Here is a 16,596-nt window from a genome sequence, read left to right as displayed (position 1 = left end):
AAAAAAAAGAAATAAATATTTAAGCAGCATAAAAGATCTCATCATATTTGCTCAAAAAAGAATCACATTTCTTATTTTCAATTAATCTAAGTGATTTAAATAAATGTTCTTTTTCACATAAGAATAAAACAAAGATTGGACTTTTTAAAAAACCTCTGTTTGTGAAAGTAAAATTTCCCAGCAAGTATTAGAAAGTTTTAATTTTAGTCTTTGAAAGTACCTTGTTGTGAAGGGAAACGTCATCGCGTTTCGTATCGTTTGTCCTTCTGCTTACACCGTAGTTGTCAATGTGGCTGTGCTGCTATCATGATGTGTACACTTCACATCAAAATACAAGTTAGTAAAAAGAAAGATTAATTATGGGAGATGAGCATCCAGTCCAGGCTAACAACACAAGCAGCTCCCGCTGTACTTTCTTCAAAGACGAATATCAATGTGTAAGTATAAACGTTTTGGAAAACTACTGGAATTCTTATTTGTTAGCCCTTATGCTAACCAAAACATGACATCATACTTTCCATGGGTGATTATATTGACCTTTATATGTTTAAATATTAAACATAAAAACAAGATATCATGGCATAATAGATGATCAGTTCAATTGGGTTTAGGGTTTAAACACTTTTTGTGGCGTGTTTATAAGATTGTTCAGTAGGAAATGAATCATTTATTGATCTGTAATGGGATGAGCTACACAACACGCGTGTGGAGCAGGAAAACACCCATTACTGTCTGGTGATTGGTTGAGAAAGAATTGAGTATGATATAAAGTACAACATTATAATGTTAAAAAAATACGTGGGAAACTAGTTTATTTAAAATGAAGGTGCTACTAAATCTGATTAAATTAAAAGCTATTTTTTGTTGTCTTTATTGATTTTAAGACACGTGCGTTATAGAGGTAAAGGTGTTTTTTTATTCGCACATTTGTTCATTTTAACGGCGTCTATATTGTTTACCACGCTACTTTGAATATTCGGTCTGAAATTGCATGTGACTTCAAAGCAAGATTAGCACACTTTAATTTACCCTCAGCAATGTTGTAATTTAACATAAATTGGCTGCTTATATGATTTTCCTTTTTAGAATTTGCATACAATATTTTTTTGAACTTGAATTGTTAAGGAGATAGTCTGAGAATGTGAAAATAAAACTTCTATTAATCTTTTATGTGAAGCTGCTTTGAATTTAGTTTTCATTAGATTCAAGTTGATTTTTTTTAATCCTCAGGATGTGATTCTTACAGTGAAAAGAGCAACAGGGACATTTTCAATTCTGGCATGGTGAGTTGTATGTTTATTCTTTGTTTTAAAGTATCTTTTGAGCATCCCTAACTAACTTTAATTCCCTTTTTGTAGTTTCTTCATGCTCTGTTTGATATGGCTGCTGCGCCGAAACAACTCTCTAGCTCAGGTAAAGCTTGTGTTGTTCATTTCAATAGTTTTAAAGATCCTACAATGTTTGCGGTCAGTCAGTTTTTTTTTTTTTTTATTATATTATACTTTTTAAAGATATAAGTAATACTTTTATGTTACTTATCATATACTGTTCTGTCATGTATCAAAATAATAAAAAGACTTTGAAGTAAATATTGTTATATTCTCTATAACCGTTTAAAATATCCTAAAACAAATCAAACAATATACAAAAAATGTCAAAGTTCCCAGATTAATGTGAAGTATCATAACAGGTTTCATCATTGATAATAATTATAATTGTGTTTTGAATGCCAAAGAAAGCTTTTGAGCTGAAAATCCAGCCTTGAAGTAGCAGGTTAAAGATAAAGTAATTATAAAACTTAAATATTAGTGTTTTAATTATACAAATAATGCCATTTTGGTGAGCAATAAGATATTTCTTTCAAAAGATTAATCAAATCTTCCTAGCAAACATTAGAATGTAATTAATTTCCTGATTACATAATTTATAATTCCGTAGATATCTAACAATTAGTCGGTTAACCATTCGTTCATATAAATTCACTATTAAAAAAAAAAAGATCTTTTCCTTTGTTTTTCAGAAAATGGTGATCAACCTGACAGTAGCTGCATTGTTTGACAGTGTTGCTTATGTTATGGTAAGTTACACTGATTTGTCTGTACAAATGTTTCCCTTATCTATAGCATCAGTTCAGTCAGGGCATTTTTTTTTCTTCTCATCTGCAGGGAGAGTCTCATCCAGAAGGATCGCTGTGTAATTTTCAAGCCTGGTGGCTGACGTATTTTGGTAAATTTGGCAACTTATTAAAAATACGTTTTTATTTGTGTATCGTCATGTACAGTAAATGCAAAGTAATAGATCTTTAACTCTATCGTGGGGTTTAAAAGCTAGAAGCTAGAAGAATACAATAAAATACTGCCCAATAGACCCTTTTCACAAGACTGTTATGATGCGTCAAACAGTCCTCAGCATCTTAAATCCTTTAAAGTTTTTAATATTTTTATAAAAAAAAAAAAAAAAAAAAAGTATGAACATTTATATGTATTTATGTATGTATTATATTATCTTTGCTTGGAATTACAAAAAGTGAATTACCGCTTGTGCGAGGGGTTTCTAATACATCGTCTATGGGACATGACAGCAAATATGATGTTATTCTCTCTTCTGGTTGCTGTCTTTAGTCTCACTCAATTTTTTTTCTGAAAGTTTTGATAAAATCATCGTGGAGTATTTCTTTAATTATTTAAGCAAATAGGATAGTAAAACAATTATTTGTTGTATTTTCATATTGACTGCAGAAAGTTACGCTCTAAGTTTACCCAACTATGATGATTTCTGCTACTGAGAAACCTGGAAGTGTGAAAAGGGTCTATTATGAAAAGGTTGTGACATTTTGTAAAATGCAGGGAAATCTACAATATGTGATTTGTTAATTGTCTTCAACATTTTTTTTTCATTGAAAAATGTACAAAGTGTTCCAGTGTTTCCACTGACGAACATAAATGTATTTTGTTAATATAAACCGTTTTTTGATTTGAATCAGCTTTGACAGTCCAAAATAAGCAGGTTAAATGGTAATAGGTTTGCATATAAAAAGAGCATTGCAAAAAAAGCTGGCTCATTATTTTGTTCCTAAAGTCACAAGACAGTGGTCAAACTTTATTTTTTTTAACAGTTTCTCTTTCAATATTTACAATATGTGAAGTCCACAAAAAAAATCTCAGTATATGAGAAGAAAGCTGTACGTCAGTTCTGTGCAGTGATGCCAGCAGGTTCTCTGGGTATCTCAGATTGGCAAAAAAAGAATGTGTGCTGGGCTTGGATTAGTCCACATTTCAGCTTGCTTTTGGAAAATAAACAGCACTTCCATTCTGAACTTGTTAATCGGCGCATGCAAAAACAGTTTGCAAAAAAAAAAAATCAGTATGGGGAACAGCAGAGCAAACCACACCACTGTTTATTTATGCATGGCACAGAGATATTTACTGCCATTAATCTTTCAAGGCAAGTATGTGGTTATTAGATGAAGACTCATTCCTCATGTTCTACATCAGCATGGTTATGTAGGCACATAATACACGTGCGTCTGTCTCGACTGTGTTGCAACCTTCCAAAATCAAATTTAATTTAACCCTTGTGTGCTGTTGGGGAATTTTTTTTCCACTCTGGGGTGATTTCGAGTCTTAATTTGGCCATAACTTTCTCTGCGTTTTAGCAAATGGAATGATTTTTGGTGACAAATCCTATTTCGAAAGGTTTTGGGAAAATACTCTGAAAAAATTGTTAAAAATTCAACAATACATTCTGGACAAATTTACTACTCTTTCGTTTTTTTCCACATTGATTTCCAACAATGACATTTGACTATTAACCCAACAAAAAGGGTTAAAGTCACAAAATACAATTTATTTGATCAGTTAAATCATTGATTGTTTTTTTTTGTATTTTCGTTAATTAAATCAGAGATAAAGGGAATTAACAAATCGCATATTCTTGATTTAATTGCAGTATAATAAATATCCCAGCTTTTTCAGAATCATGGTTGTACATAAATGTTAACCCAGGGTTTAGGATTGTTCAGTGTAAACATACAAAACACACTAGCAACTACTATAATAATTATAATTTATTACTGTTTAGCATTTTTAGTTAAATTCATCTTTATTTCTATAGTGCTTTTACAATGTAGATTGTGTCAAAGCAGATTAACATAGAAGTTTGAGTAAATTGAAACTGTGTCTGTTTGTTTCAGACTGGACTGCACTGGTTTGGGTTTGTCTTATTACTTTCAATCTCTACCTGAACCTAGTAAGAGAAATCAGGACAGAACATTATAGAATGTAAGTCAATACACTTACACACGCTGGTTTTGGTGGTTTATGAGGACTCTTTGTTAAGGTAATGTATTTTATACTGTAAAAAAATGCATATTATATGGCCTTTTCCCTACCCTAAACCCAACCCTTACAAATTAGTATGTGGAAGATTCCATTAGGTATGCTTTTAAACTATTTTGAACTGCAAGGACACAAGACATGTCCTTACAAACCACCAAAACCAGTACACACATTTATTACACATACAGCTTCTCAGTGTTCTTCACATCTACATGTGTTCTTCACATCTACATGTGTTTTTCAGACGGTATCATGTGGTGGCATGGGGTGTTCCTGTGATCATGTCCACCATCCCCCTGATGGCTGGATACTACGGTCCTGCAGGAGCCTGGTGGTAAATCAGCATTAACTATTTATTGTTATTGCAGTTCTGTTACAAAAATTTTCATCAGTGCTTTTTGTCTCATTCTTGGCCTGCAGTTGGATCACAGATGATCATGTTGGGTGGAGATTTGGCATGTAAGTAGGGTTGTAATGTTCAGCATGTGTGTGTGTGTGTGTGGAAATGTACAGTATTTTGTTCTTAGACTGATTCTCTGGTAGTGTGATGAAACTATGCTATGAGCCGCATCATATTTCAGAGGCTCACGTTGCTCATGCCATTTGAATCTCAAGAATTTCCGTTCTCATTCTGACTTGTTGCTGCGCATGCACGTTATTGTACATGCTCTAATTACATCCATTTATGGGTATTAATTCCTGTGTTAATGATCGATCACATTGGCCACATTATATGGTGACATTCGCATTATATCTTGAAACCTAAAATGCATGAAAATTGTTGGACTAGATTATAATAAAAAAAAGATACCTGTTTGGATATCTACTATATACTATGTTATTGGCTAATATTAAATTTATCAGTATTTATTGATAATAAATGTTGAATTGCTCATTTTTAGTATTTGCATTAAACTTTAGATTGCCTTTAATGTCATTAATAACACTTTTTAAAAGTTAAAAGTAGCATTTTTGAAAACACTTCAAACTTTTTAATGTTATATTCAACAAATCAAAATATAAATATATATTTTTCTTATTGTAAATGATAATGCTGTAATGTCTAAATTAACTTTTATTTTTAGTTTCTATGGTTTCTGGTGTTTTTTTTTTTTAAACCTATCTAAATAAAAAAAATTATATATTACAAAACACACTTTTTGAGAAGTAACAAAATATGACAATCATATTTATGTCTTAGTTTTCATTAAAAAATAACAACAACAATAACAACAAAAACAATGCAAAAAAAAAAAAAAAAAAGGAAGAAGATAAAATAGAAAAAAGGGGGCAGAGGTTGTTTTAATTATTACCAAAGTCCCTTTAAGTCATTTCACTTGGCGGCCATCTTTGAAACACCTCTCGGGCAGGATGCTCGGACATACTGTTTGAATAAGGAAACGTCAAATTCTCCAAAACTGCTTGCCAAGCTTATGTTTGAATTTCATATTAGGAATTACCAATAAAATTAACAACTGTCTAATTAGTTACATTTCTAAATGTCTGAATCACACATAATATGCAGAAACACATGTGTGGTCTGAGCCCCTCTCGCAGAGTATTGTCGGCCTATGTCGATCGATGCTTGGCTCCTGTACTAGAAGGCGGGAAACATTGGCCATATAGCGATCGATGATTGGCTCCTATACTTGAAGGCGGGCTTTATTCGCCATATTCCATTATGACCGTTACACTTTTTCCCCATTCAAAACGATACATGTGACATTTCTTGTATATTCAATAGTCTTTGTTATTACAGTGTGTTCGTGAGATCTTAAAATCTATTACATTTCAAAACTATATTTTAGGCTTAAAAAGTCTTAAATGCACTTAAAATTTTGTTGTAGATCTTAAATCATGTTAAACAGGTCTTAATTTTCCTCTGTCTAAGTAAAGTTACCCAATAACCAATAATCCATCTCAAAACTTAAAAAATATAAATTAGTTTTTGTTGCAAAGAGATACACAATTCACAAGAGCTATTAGACATCTTTACAGCAAATTCTCCTAATTAAATTCCTTAAGCAGGGAAAGAAAACCAAAGCAACACATCCCTATACATGATCTTCCATTAATACAAAGCTATTTACCCAAGTATTTGGGCCATTAGAAAAAGTCCTTAATGTTTAGCCCTGTATAAATCCTTAATGTTTAGCCTGTATAAGTCTAAAATTTCATTCATAATGGTCTTAAAAAGTCTTAAACTTGTCGTAAAGAAACCTGTATCAAGTGATTATTCTATATAAAACATTAGAAAGAAATTGTTAAAAATACTAATCATCCATAGAAGACATGCATGTGATCATCAGTATGACAACAGTTTATTTAAATAAATCTGTGGAAATGGGGGAATATCTAGGATAAGTCAGTGTCAGCTTATTTAAAATCCTGAAGTTTAATATTTATTTTAAACTTTGGACAAATGAAAGAACACACACATATATTATTTTGTATTATGTAATTAATTTTTAAAAGATGCATAGCACAAGCACACTATTAAGTGCACAGATTTATGCAATTAAATGTAAATCATCACATTCTTCCAGTTGAATTTGGTGCTTTGAATAAGAGATTACTACAAATAAGGAAGTTGGTCTGCATGCAAAAATCTAGCTTTTTATTTCGTGCTTTTTTCAAAATAAATGTTATTCACATCTTTATGCAAAAATATACAATTAAAAAAGACTGTTTGAGGCTTCTGTGTTTGTACTGTCGTCTTTGAGGTGTAATGTATTGTGTGTTTGCAGATGGTACATCCCATTATTCAGCCTGATTATCGTCATGATCTGCTGTTATGCTCGAATCATCTGCGTGGCCAACGAGAGGGTGAGTGGTTAAAAACTTTCCCACAATCCCTACATTTCTCAGCATGGCATTGACAACTCAAAGTCTCCCTTTAATATTTAGTTAAGTTGATGTTAAACTAAGCACTATGATGTTAAGGTTTTGTTTATCTCTTTCCTGCTCTCTGACGTGCCTCAGTGAGGCTCAGACTGCCATTCCACATTCCAGAACATTTTGCACGACTGGCAGATTCTGACACACATTCTGACGCAATAAATCTGATTGTAAATGCAACGTACGTGCAGACATTAGTGTACAGCTGTTACAGTGAAGTTTTCATATGTACACATTAAAATAATCACTGATTAAATTTGTACAGGATCAGTAATGCTCTGCTTATGACACATTACGATCTGTGCATCAGAAGCATAAATGAATGTTTGTTTTTCAGATGCGTTCGTGGTTGGGCACCTTTAATCCGGAAAGGGAGAGAAGGAAGGTAAGAGTGTGTGTGTTTGTGCATATATACAGTAAATGATGTCACTTACTGGCTGAGACGTCAGTGATGTATCTTTTCTGCTTTCTGCAGATCTCCTTAGCTGAAGAGACCAGACCGCTGAAGTGGTATCCCTCTGTCTATCTGCTTGTCTCTATCTTCCCTCTTATAAATCGGTAATTGTTTTTATACTATTCCATAAAATCATGATTAATGTGTTCAGTCATTAATATATATTTATGTGTGGATCATTATCTTGTATATATATATTTTTTTATTTGTGTGTCTTCATAATATCTTGTCAAGTTATCTTACTTGCAGATACATTCTTTACTATAATGACCTGTTTAGTGATGTAAGGGTTAGACAACCTTTCACAGATCTCAGATTTGATCACAATAAAGGCAAACATTCATTAAGTCAATTCCCAAATGCCAAAAATAAACTCTTTTTCTTCAGTTTTGTTCCTTGTTCAAAAAGTAGTTTCAATCAAATAAACATCACAATAGAGAAGGCAATCTACAACACTTATAAATGATTAATCACTGTGGAAATGACCATTTAATTTACTTCATTCAAGATGTAGAAGACTTTCTTTTTACTTCAGCTGAATATTGAAGAAGATTTTTAGCTATAACTAGTCTTTGGTGATTCATATACTGCAAGTCACAGTATGCAGACACTTTAAAAAGTAAGGAAAAAGTAATAATAAATTATATTCATTTTTATACTGGCATAACTAAATTAGTGGCCCTTTAAAATAAAATTGCTCTCTAAAAGAAAATTATTATAATGATGATGATTAATGCAACAATTATTGTTAAAATAAATGCATTTTATTATATACAGTTGAAGTCAAAGTTATTAGCCCCCTTTATTTTTTTTTCTTTTAAATATATTACAGAGCAAGGAAATTTTCACAGCATGTCTGATAATATTTTTCTTTTGGAGAAAGTATTTGTTTTTTTCCGTCTAGAATAAAATCAGTTTTACATTTTTTTTAAAAAAACCATTTTAAGGACAAAATTATTAGCCCCTTTAAGCTATTGTTTTTCGATAGTCTACAGAACAAATCATCGTTATACAATAATTACCCTAACGTGCCTAGTTAACCTAATTAACCTAGTTAAGCCTTGAATTTACCCTAAGTTAAGTGTCTTGAAAAACATCTAGTCAAATATTATTTACTGTCATCATGGCACTTAAAACTATTATGTTTAGAAATGTGTTGAAAAAAAAATCTTCTCTCATTTAAGCAGAAATTGGGGAAAAAATAAACAGGGGGCTAAAAATTCAGGGGGCTAATAATTCTGACTTTGTGTGTGTGTGTGTGTGTGTGTGTGTGTGTGTGTGTGTGTGTGTGTGTGTGTGTGTGTGTGTGTGTGTGTGTGTGTGTGTGTGTGTGTGTGTGTGTGTGTGTGTGTGTGTGTGTGTGTGTGTGTGTGTGTGTGTGTGTGTAGAAAAACAATTTTTGTTAGCTTTTTAAAAAATATTTATTTAGGTAATGATCATCTTAAACTAAATACAAATCTGAGCAGATATTCCGACTCTTATTGACGGTTGTTATATTTCTCTCTTATCTTTACTCCAATATTTAGTATATGTTTTTAAATCTAGGTTCACCTTCTAGCCAATAGCTGAACAGCACCTACTGGGTATTTTAAATTAATTTTCATTTCAGTGCATCTCTAAAAACAACACACAAAAAAAACCTTTTTTTTTCTTTGGATAAGAATATTGCGTATACTATTATCATGATAACGACACTTTTTGTGAACAATTGTTTTTAATATTTCAGTTTTTGTTTAATATATAAAGGATACAGCATATGACTATATTGTAAAACAACCCCGAATCCCCATCCCCCACCTAGGTAGACTTATTCTATAATATTAGAAGTTAAAAGATCGCTGTAAAAAACAGCAACAAGAATAATGTTAAACCAAATAAGGAGTAAACTTTAAAAAAAGTACAAATAAATAACTATCACATCATGGAATTCATAAAGTACATATAAACAGAAAAGCTGTACATTAGAAGGTAGAAGCAAAAGATTTGACAGTATCAAAAGCTATAATCCAGGACTTAAAATTTTTTGACTGAGCTCCATGTATGCGCTGTTGAAAGTTCCATACAATTAATGTCCTGCAAAGATAGGCCCCATAGATGTCCACTTATGTTATGTAGAGGGATCCAGCAGCAGACCGACATTTTCTTAGCAGCTGTGAATGCAGCTAGGACTAAGTTATTTTGTTCCATTGAGAGTGACATGTTAGAAAAATCATTTAGGAAAAATCATACTGGAGTGAGTTCTACATCTTTTCCTAACAAAAATAAAATATTATGAGCCAGCTGAGACCAAAAAGAATTAAGTGCAGGACAGTACCAATAATAACGAAAATAAGTGCCAACTGCCCTCTGTAAACATAAACTACAATCTGGGGAAGATGATAAAGGCTTATAAAATCATTTTAAAAGGGATAACTAGAGTCTATACAATAGTTTCCAATGTATCATTTGATGATTTAGTCAGAAGAGAAAATTTTATATCTCCACTGATATCCTTAGACCAATCAGTAGTAATGAATAGTGATTTGTTGGATATTTTAAGAAGAGGGGCATACATAAATGAAGCAAGGCAACAGATGCAATATGATAACAAATATTGTTCTGTACATTGTGCGACCCTAATCTGTATGTATATTTCTGCAGACTTCATAATGCTGCTTACCCAAAGGATCCAGTGTTTTCTCTGACGTTACTGCATGTGCTTAGTGCACCGTTGCATGGGCTTGCGAATGCTCTCGTCTTCGGTAAAGACACCTGGAGTCAAATGAGTGTAACAGGAATAAAGGTAGGGCTCACTTTTACTACTTTTAACCAATGGCTGTGATTGCTCACCTTACATATCATGGTTACTGGGCTATCAGAACATCTGCACTACCTGATTTTAATCTGTTGTTCATGTAACATGTTTATTTGCTCAGATGGCGATTCAGTCTCGGTTGTGTGACAGCACAAGGATTGAAGAGTACCATGCTGTAAATGTAAGATACACACATGAGCTCGATGCGAACTCCGATTCAGACGAGGAAGACGGCAATGTCCTCTTCTACAGTCCGGATATGGCCTTAAAAGACAGGGCATCATGGGAGAATGTTTAGAGAAGTGGCTTATTTGTGCATATTTTCACACACTCCACCTTTGAAGAATTTCATTCAGTGTTTGTTTATCAAGCTTTTGTATTGACACTTTTTACTATAGTTGGAAAACAGAAAAAAGTTGTTGATTAAAAAGACTTTTTTTGCCTTTAATGACGGGTAGCATCATAGCATTTGTACTGTATTAATGAGGCAAAGCAATTTAAGCTGTTTACTGCCTTAACGTGTTCCGTTGTGTATAAAATCGAATCAAAGACTGCTTTTTCTATTTCATTCAGCTGAATATCTCAGACTTAGGATATGCTTTGAGAACAATGAGCATGTTTTATTATCATATTTATGAAAATGTATGCTATATTTTTGTATTGTTTGCAACAAAGTTTATATATAAATCTATTAACATTTATACTGTGTTTGTGTCATGTTGTATAATAGAATGAGGTATTGACTTCAGTTAATCAGCTAATTAACATTAAGTAAATTAGATATAATCCTCTTAGATGTTAAATCAGGATGATTTACGAGAAAGCCTGAGTAAGAACTGCTTTACAAAAGGGTTGTGAAAGCTTCTCGAAATAAACCAGTGACATAAACTTACATTGTCTGTGTTGTGTAAATTAGAATTACGAAACCGCTGTATGCAATGCTGACACCGAGTGGACAGATGTGTGAATAATTTGTCAGGAGAGAATGTTTTATACTTCTTTAGTTTTATTTTATACAAACCATGTATTTACGAAAGAGTATTCAACTGATAAAGTGTTCAACTGAGTGAAACTAGTACAAAAAGTAAAGTATATCACGTTGATGTCCTTTCCTGATTAGCTTTGTTATGTCGTCGTGTCAGCTGGCACGTTTAATGCCGATTGGTCAACAGCTCATCATAACTGACGATCAACCAATCCGTGAGAAGTGCGTTGTAATGATGAGAAACGCAACAATGACGATACGTAACAGATTTTCATAACAGCCGCTGGGCACGCATATACTTGAAGAGGCAGGGCGCTTCCGCAACAGCAACAACCCCTGAACGCGTTTCAAGAAAAACTGCTGAGAAAGTAACGGATACAGTAAAAATTGTACTTTCTCTTCACCATGGTATGACTTTTGATAAAAGGTAAGTCTTCTTTGTTTTGTTGTAAATCTTTACCAGGAAAACAACAAAAGATTCAAAAGATTTACTTCCTGTTTACGAAGCATATAACGTTACTGTACAAATGTTAAGTTTTAGTATGGTAAACATTTCTTTTTTGTTGTAAATGTTGCATTACAGGTACAGCGCTATATCATTTATGTGTATTTCTACCAGCTTACGCTTCGATACTTTTACATTTCGAAAGTATAGCATGATCTGAAACCATCATGAAAGCTTTCGTATAAAGTAAAATACAGCTGCAGAGACGATACAATGAGGTGTTATTTGTGTTTTGTATAGCTTATCAATGTGTTGACTTAACATTACTTAATAGCACTGTAATGTTTCTTCTACAGCCAGTATCTATGTGGTGCGCAAGATCAGCTCTGCCCTAAAAGAGGGGGAGCAGAAAGAAGAGCCTGTGCTCACACCATGTAGTCTGGCTAAAGGTGAGTTTTGTTCACATTCAGACAAACCATACATTGGATTACCATTATTGTTATGTACGTTTTGCACTGTTTTAAGGGCATACTGTAGAACCAGATTGTTGCCCAAAATATTTACTATAAATAAGTAGATACTTGTCAAAGTCAGTTTGGAGTACGTCATCACACTTTAAATATATTACATTATAAAAATACAAAGTAAAATCTAATTATTTAGTAGTTATAAATTTTTAATAGTAACTATCAATTTACAGTAAAAGAACAGAAACATACATTAAAATTGTAAATTTATTGATGTTTATATATAAACTTTTTTTAGGAGGATCACATGCTTATGATTGACCACAGCCGGTCCCGCAATAGCTAATACATGATCTTCCTATCAGATTACCCCTAAGGCTCTATAAATAACCACAGTCTTCATTCCACAACCATCTTTAACTACAAGAAACTCCCCTTCCTCCACTTCTTCCCCATTTACTTAGATTTGGCGGCAAGGCGGCCCAGTAGTTAGCACTATTGCCCCACAGCTAGAACACCACTGGCACTGGTCTTCGTCGGGCTGGGTGATGCTTCTGTGCGGAGTTTGCATGTTCTTTCCGTGTCCACATGGGTTTCCCTTGTGTTTCCTCCCACCGTCTACAAAAATGCGTCATACGTTAACTTAATAAACCGAATGGGCACCATAGTCTAGGTCCCAGCGTCAGTAAATTTCCTTCTTAAAGCAGTTCACCTTTAGTCACATCAGCAGTGCGGAGTTTTTGAGGTCTACCTGAGCTCAAACTCCCCTCCCGCCCTGCGAACGGGAGAGAGCCCTGTGCTCGAGGATCCGTTGAGCTCAGGGCTCTCTCCTGGGACAGCATGCCAAACAAGCTTATTATAAATAATCAGCCAAGTGTGAACACCTGAATTGTAGTATAAATCATAAGAAAAAAAATCTGTTTGCACATAGAAGCTTTTGATGATGCCAGGGAGGATGGTGGATGGATGTGTTTACATACTTGGAGGGCAAAAAAAGAATGTCATGCTTAATAATGTTTCCATATTTCAGCATTATGAAAAGCAGTAGAATGAAAGTATCAGGGTTTAGTCACTCAATACTCCTATCTGAATGAGACAAAGTACACCAGAGTTCATGAATGTTCATTTCACAATGTACACATAGCATGTTTTAAACTAAAGCCTGACTTGTGTTTCCAGGTAAGAAGGAGCGCAATGCATCAGCTGCTGCATTAATGGAAGCTCCAGAGCCTGAAGGTGCTGCTGGGTCATCTGCTCCGACAGAGACAGCTGTACAGAAATGTGGTTCATGAAGTTAAAGGTCACGCAGAAACAAATCTGAGCACAATAGTGGCCTCCCCACTAAATAAACAGCATCACTAGACAATAGCATATATTGTGTTTTAGATGCTGGTGCTCCAACAAGACCATCTAAGTTTGTTTTGTCTCAGAGATTCTGCAGTAACAATTATATGACAACAGACCAGATTTTCTCTGCGTGACCTTTTATTTTTTATGTGCCGACTCTTATTACTTTATTCTTTTTTCATCTTTTTTCCATTAGCTGTAGTTTGTGAAGGTCTGGTCATCAACCTCTGCCTCAGGGGCGGTTCAGATCTGATGTTTATCTGCAGCTTTTGTGTTTATACTCATCAACTAACTGATTGTACAATGAGTAAAAACCAATTGTTAAATCTGACATTATTTATAAGATCATGTTTGTTATGGCAAAAATAAAAAGGTGAAACTTTGGTTCTACTTTAATCTACTTTGTCTTTGTATTACACAACTCATCAACATGAGGTTACCATTACAAAAGAAAATCCAGTATATTTTGACAGGGTTACTATAGAACAGTGGTTCCCAAAGTGGGAGTCGGGACTACCCGGGGGGGGGGGTCGCTTGGCTTTTTACAAAATAGTTAATAATAATAAAATGCTTATAATAATCATAAAAAATATCTTGGAAATAAAAAGCAATCAGCCTTTCAACTATTTTTTGCAACCCCTGCGGTTATATTAAAGACACAGCAATAGCGTCAGATGCAGCACATTGATTTGATGGCACCAACTTTCTGGTGACTTTACGACACTCATATGCAATAAAAATAAATAGAGGCCACAACTGAACATGGAGGATGGTCTCTGAGTGGCATTCTTCAAAATTAAATGATTAATAGACTTGGGCATATTGGTATATGTGTGCCGTTTTTATATTGGGGTCGTGGGCTGAAAAGTTTGGAACCCCTGCTATAGAAAGTCCTTTTCTCTGATCAGTTACAAACACTTGTTTTATACATATGACATCATCACAACGGTCAACAATAAAATATCTTCCTGTGTCTCGCAAGCTGAAAAGCAGTCAAGATGAGGGCTTTCAGATCATGTAGAACTAGGGAGGTGTACCTAATAAAGTGGCTGGTGAGTTTACATGTACTCCATTTTGTGTTTTACACCAATAAACCTGATTCAGAAAAGAAGCTGGGTTTAGATAAATACTGATTGTGTCCAGGTGATGATCACACAGCATAGCAGGACAAACATTTGCAGAAAAACCAATGACGATTTTGTTTGTTCTTTTAATAGCGCTTTAAACAAATTGTCAATAAAACATTTAGTTTGTAGTTATAAATTGCTCAAAAGCTTGTCCATTTATCTAAAAAAAGTATGAGAAAGCAAATACAAAGCCAGTGATACCTTTATATTTGCTTTCCCATGTAGCTACTACGCTTTTACTATAATAAAAGCATGGTTAATTTTTGACAGGGGTTGTATCTTGTTATATATCAGAACTGCTATTTTCTGCTTAATACCCTTGTGTATTCTGGGGTGGACTTAGTGATTTGGGGGCCCTAAGCAATTTCAGGTATGGGGCCCTATAGCATTAAAACTCTTAACCCTCTCTTTCTCAATCGATTTTATTTTTCTGTAGATAAATGTTTTTGTTTGTTTTTTGTTTCTTTTGTAATTAAACTGCTTGTTAAAAATACATTTTGAGTGGAACCTTTATTTTCTTAATGTAAAATTAAATTAAAATTAGGTAAAATTCCACTATTCATGGGGCCCCAGGTTTTAAAAACATGTAATAACATAAAATCTTAATGGTTATAGTTAGTTATTAATAAAGGGACTTAGCCGACAAGAAAATGAATGAATGAACAGTCTTAAAACTGGCAGTTCAAGAGCACCCATAGACATCTTAAGTATTCACAAAACACATTTCTTGTAAAATAGGTGTTTATATCTGCATGTAGCCTAAAACAATAGTCACTAAATATCCCTCAAAACACTGAAAATCTATAATTTTTGAAATAAATTAGATGTAATTTAAATACATTCATAAATTTGACTCACTGAAGCATGTCTTACCAAACTTCTACGAAAAAAAAGTTGACCCCCTATCGCCAATGTATAGTTCACACACTGGACAGATTTAAAACATATAATGGTAAATTCATAAGAAAGCTTTATGATTAATATAGGCTTCTTGGCATTGGTCGAGGCCCACTAATTCACAGGGGCTTTAAGTGACTGCTTACCTTGCTTATTGGTTAAGTCCACCCCTGTGTGCACTAACAAATGCTCTACTGACTCTGGTGTAAAATGTAAAAGCAGAATATAGTCCAAACCAGACCTGAGCCCCACTGAAAACCTTCAGGGTGAATTGAATTGCTGACTGTGAGTTTGTGTCAGTGCCTTATTTCATGCCTCTATGGGACCAAATCCCCACGGCCGTTCTCCTACACATGTAACGTAAAGGAAAGTTTTTACTGAGAGAAAGCATTTTCAAAGGGACAACCCTGTATATTATTAAATTAATCAAAGACATGTTAGTGCGGTGTTAATACAAGGGCATCATCATCATCATACATAGCATTTAACGTTAATTTCGAGGAAAAAACGAGCTCACACTAAATATCGAACTAAAACATGTTGTCCGTATCACTAGATGGCGCCAAATACATTTGTGATTTTTCTAAAGAAGAAGAGCACCCGACTTCCTGTCAGTGGCGGAAGTTTTTAACCGAGAAGTATAATCCCAATATTCATGTGCTTGTTTTTCAGTTCATCAGCTGAATCTCCTCATATACCATGTTCTACAGATTAAACTAACTCTGGGAGTTAAAAATGTAGGTGTGCTATGGAATAACTGGAGCCAGATGAACGTGTAAAAAGCCATTGCATTTAGCTATAGCTGAGTTACGTTCACTTTTATTGTGCATGTGTGTAAATATTGC

General features: G+C 33.8%; 2 protein-coding genes and 1 long non-coding RNA gene across 12 annotated transcripts in view; all 3 read left to right on the top strand.

The window, feature by feature from the left end:
* Positions 1–277: 277 nt before the first annotated feature.
* Positions 278–11,375, top strand: si:dkey-100n23.5. 5 transcript variants are annotated; one of them, XM_073912295.1, is made up of 13 exons: positions 278–437; positions 1,231–1,283; positions 1,359–1,413; positions 2,021–2,077; positions 2,166–2,226; positions 4,193–4,280; positions 4,582–4,671; positions 4,758–4,796; positions 7,085–7,163; positions 7,573–7,620; positions 7,711–7,793; positions 10,330–10,471; positions 10,605–11,375. In XM_073912295.1, exons 1-13 carry the CDS (start codon positions 360–362, stop codon positions 10,779–10,781), a joined length of 1,050 nt encoding a protein of 349 aa, XP_073768396.1. In that variant the 5' UTR covers positions 278–359; the 3' UTR covers positions 10,782–11,375. The 5 variants fall into 5 exon arrangements, 4 of the variants coding, with proteins under 4 accessions (XP_073768396.1, NP_001410419.1, XP_073768399.1 ...); NM_001423490.1 differs by lacking the exon at positions 278–437 and adding an exon at positions 602–839 and having other exon boundaries at positions 958–1,283; XM_073912298.1 differs by lacking the exon at positions 278–437 and adding an exon at positions 797–901 and having other exon boundaries at positions 1,247–1,283.
* A 330-nt stretch (positions 11,376–11,705) lies between these two features.
* Positions 11,706–14,123, top strand: si:dkey-100n23.4. Its single transcript, NR_186846.1, has 3 exons — positions 11,706–11,895; positions 12,270–12,362; positions 13,560–14,123. It is a non-coding gene; the product is annotated as a si:dkey-100n23.4 (long non-coding RNA).
* The window catches only part of si:dkey-100n23.3, a 30,154-nt gene continuing 25,327 nt past the window's right edge, over positions 11,770–16,596 (top strand). For 2 of the 6 annotated variants that reach the window (XM_073912817.1, XM_021478984.3), the window contains exon 1: positions 16,381–16,581. The gene's annotated coding sequence lies outside the window, so the exon portion shown is untranslated. Of the gene's footprint in view, positions 11,896–12,269; positions 12,363–13,559; positions 16,582–16,596 lie in introns of those variants that run through there. The other 4 variants (XM_005167770.6, XM_005167771.6, XM_068223648.2 and 1 more) reach the window with 4 other exon arrangements.

This window comes from Danio rerio, chromosome 9 (genome assembly GCF_049306965.1).
Source record: "Danio rerio strain Tuebingen ecotype United States chromosome 9, GRCz12tu, whole genome shotgun sequence".
Classification (NCBI taxonomy): Eukaryota; Metazoa; Chordata; class Actinopteri; order Cypriniformes; family Danionidae; genus Danio; species Danio rerio.
Note: the sequence above shows the minus strand (reverse complement) of the source record. Positions and strands in the feature narration are given on the sequence as shown.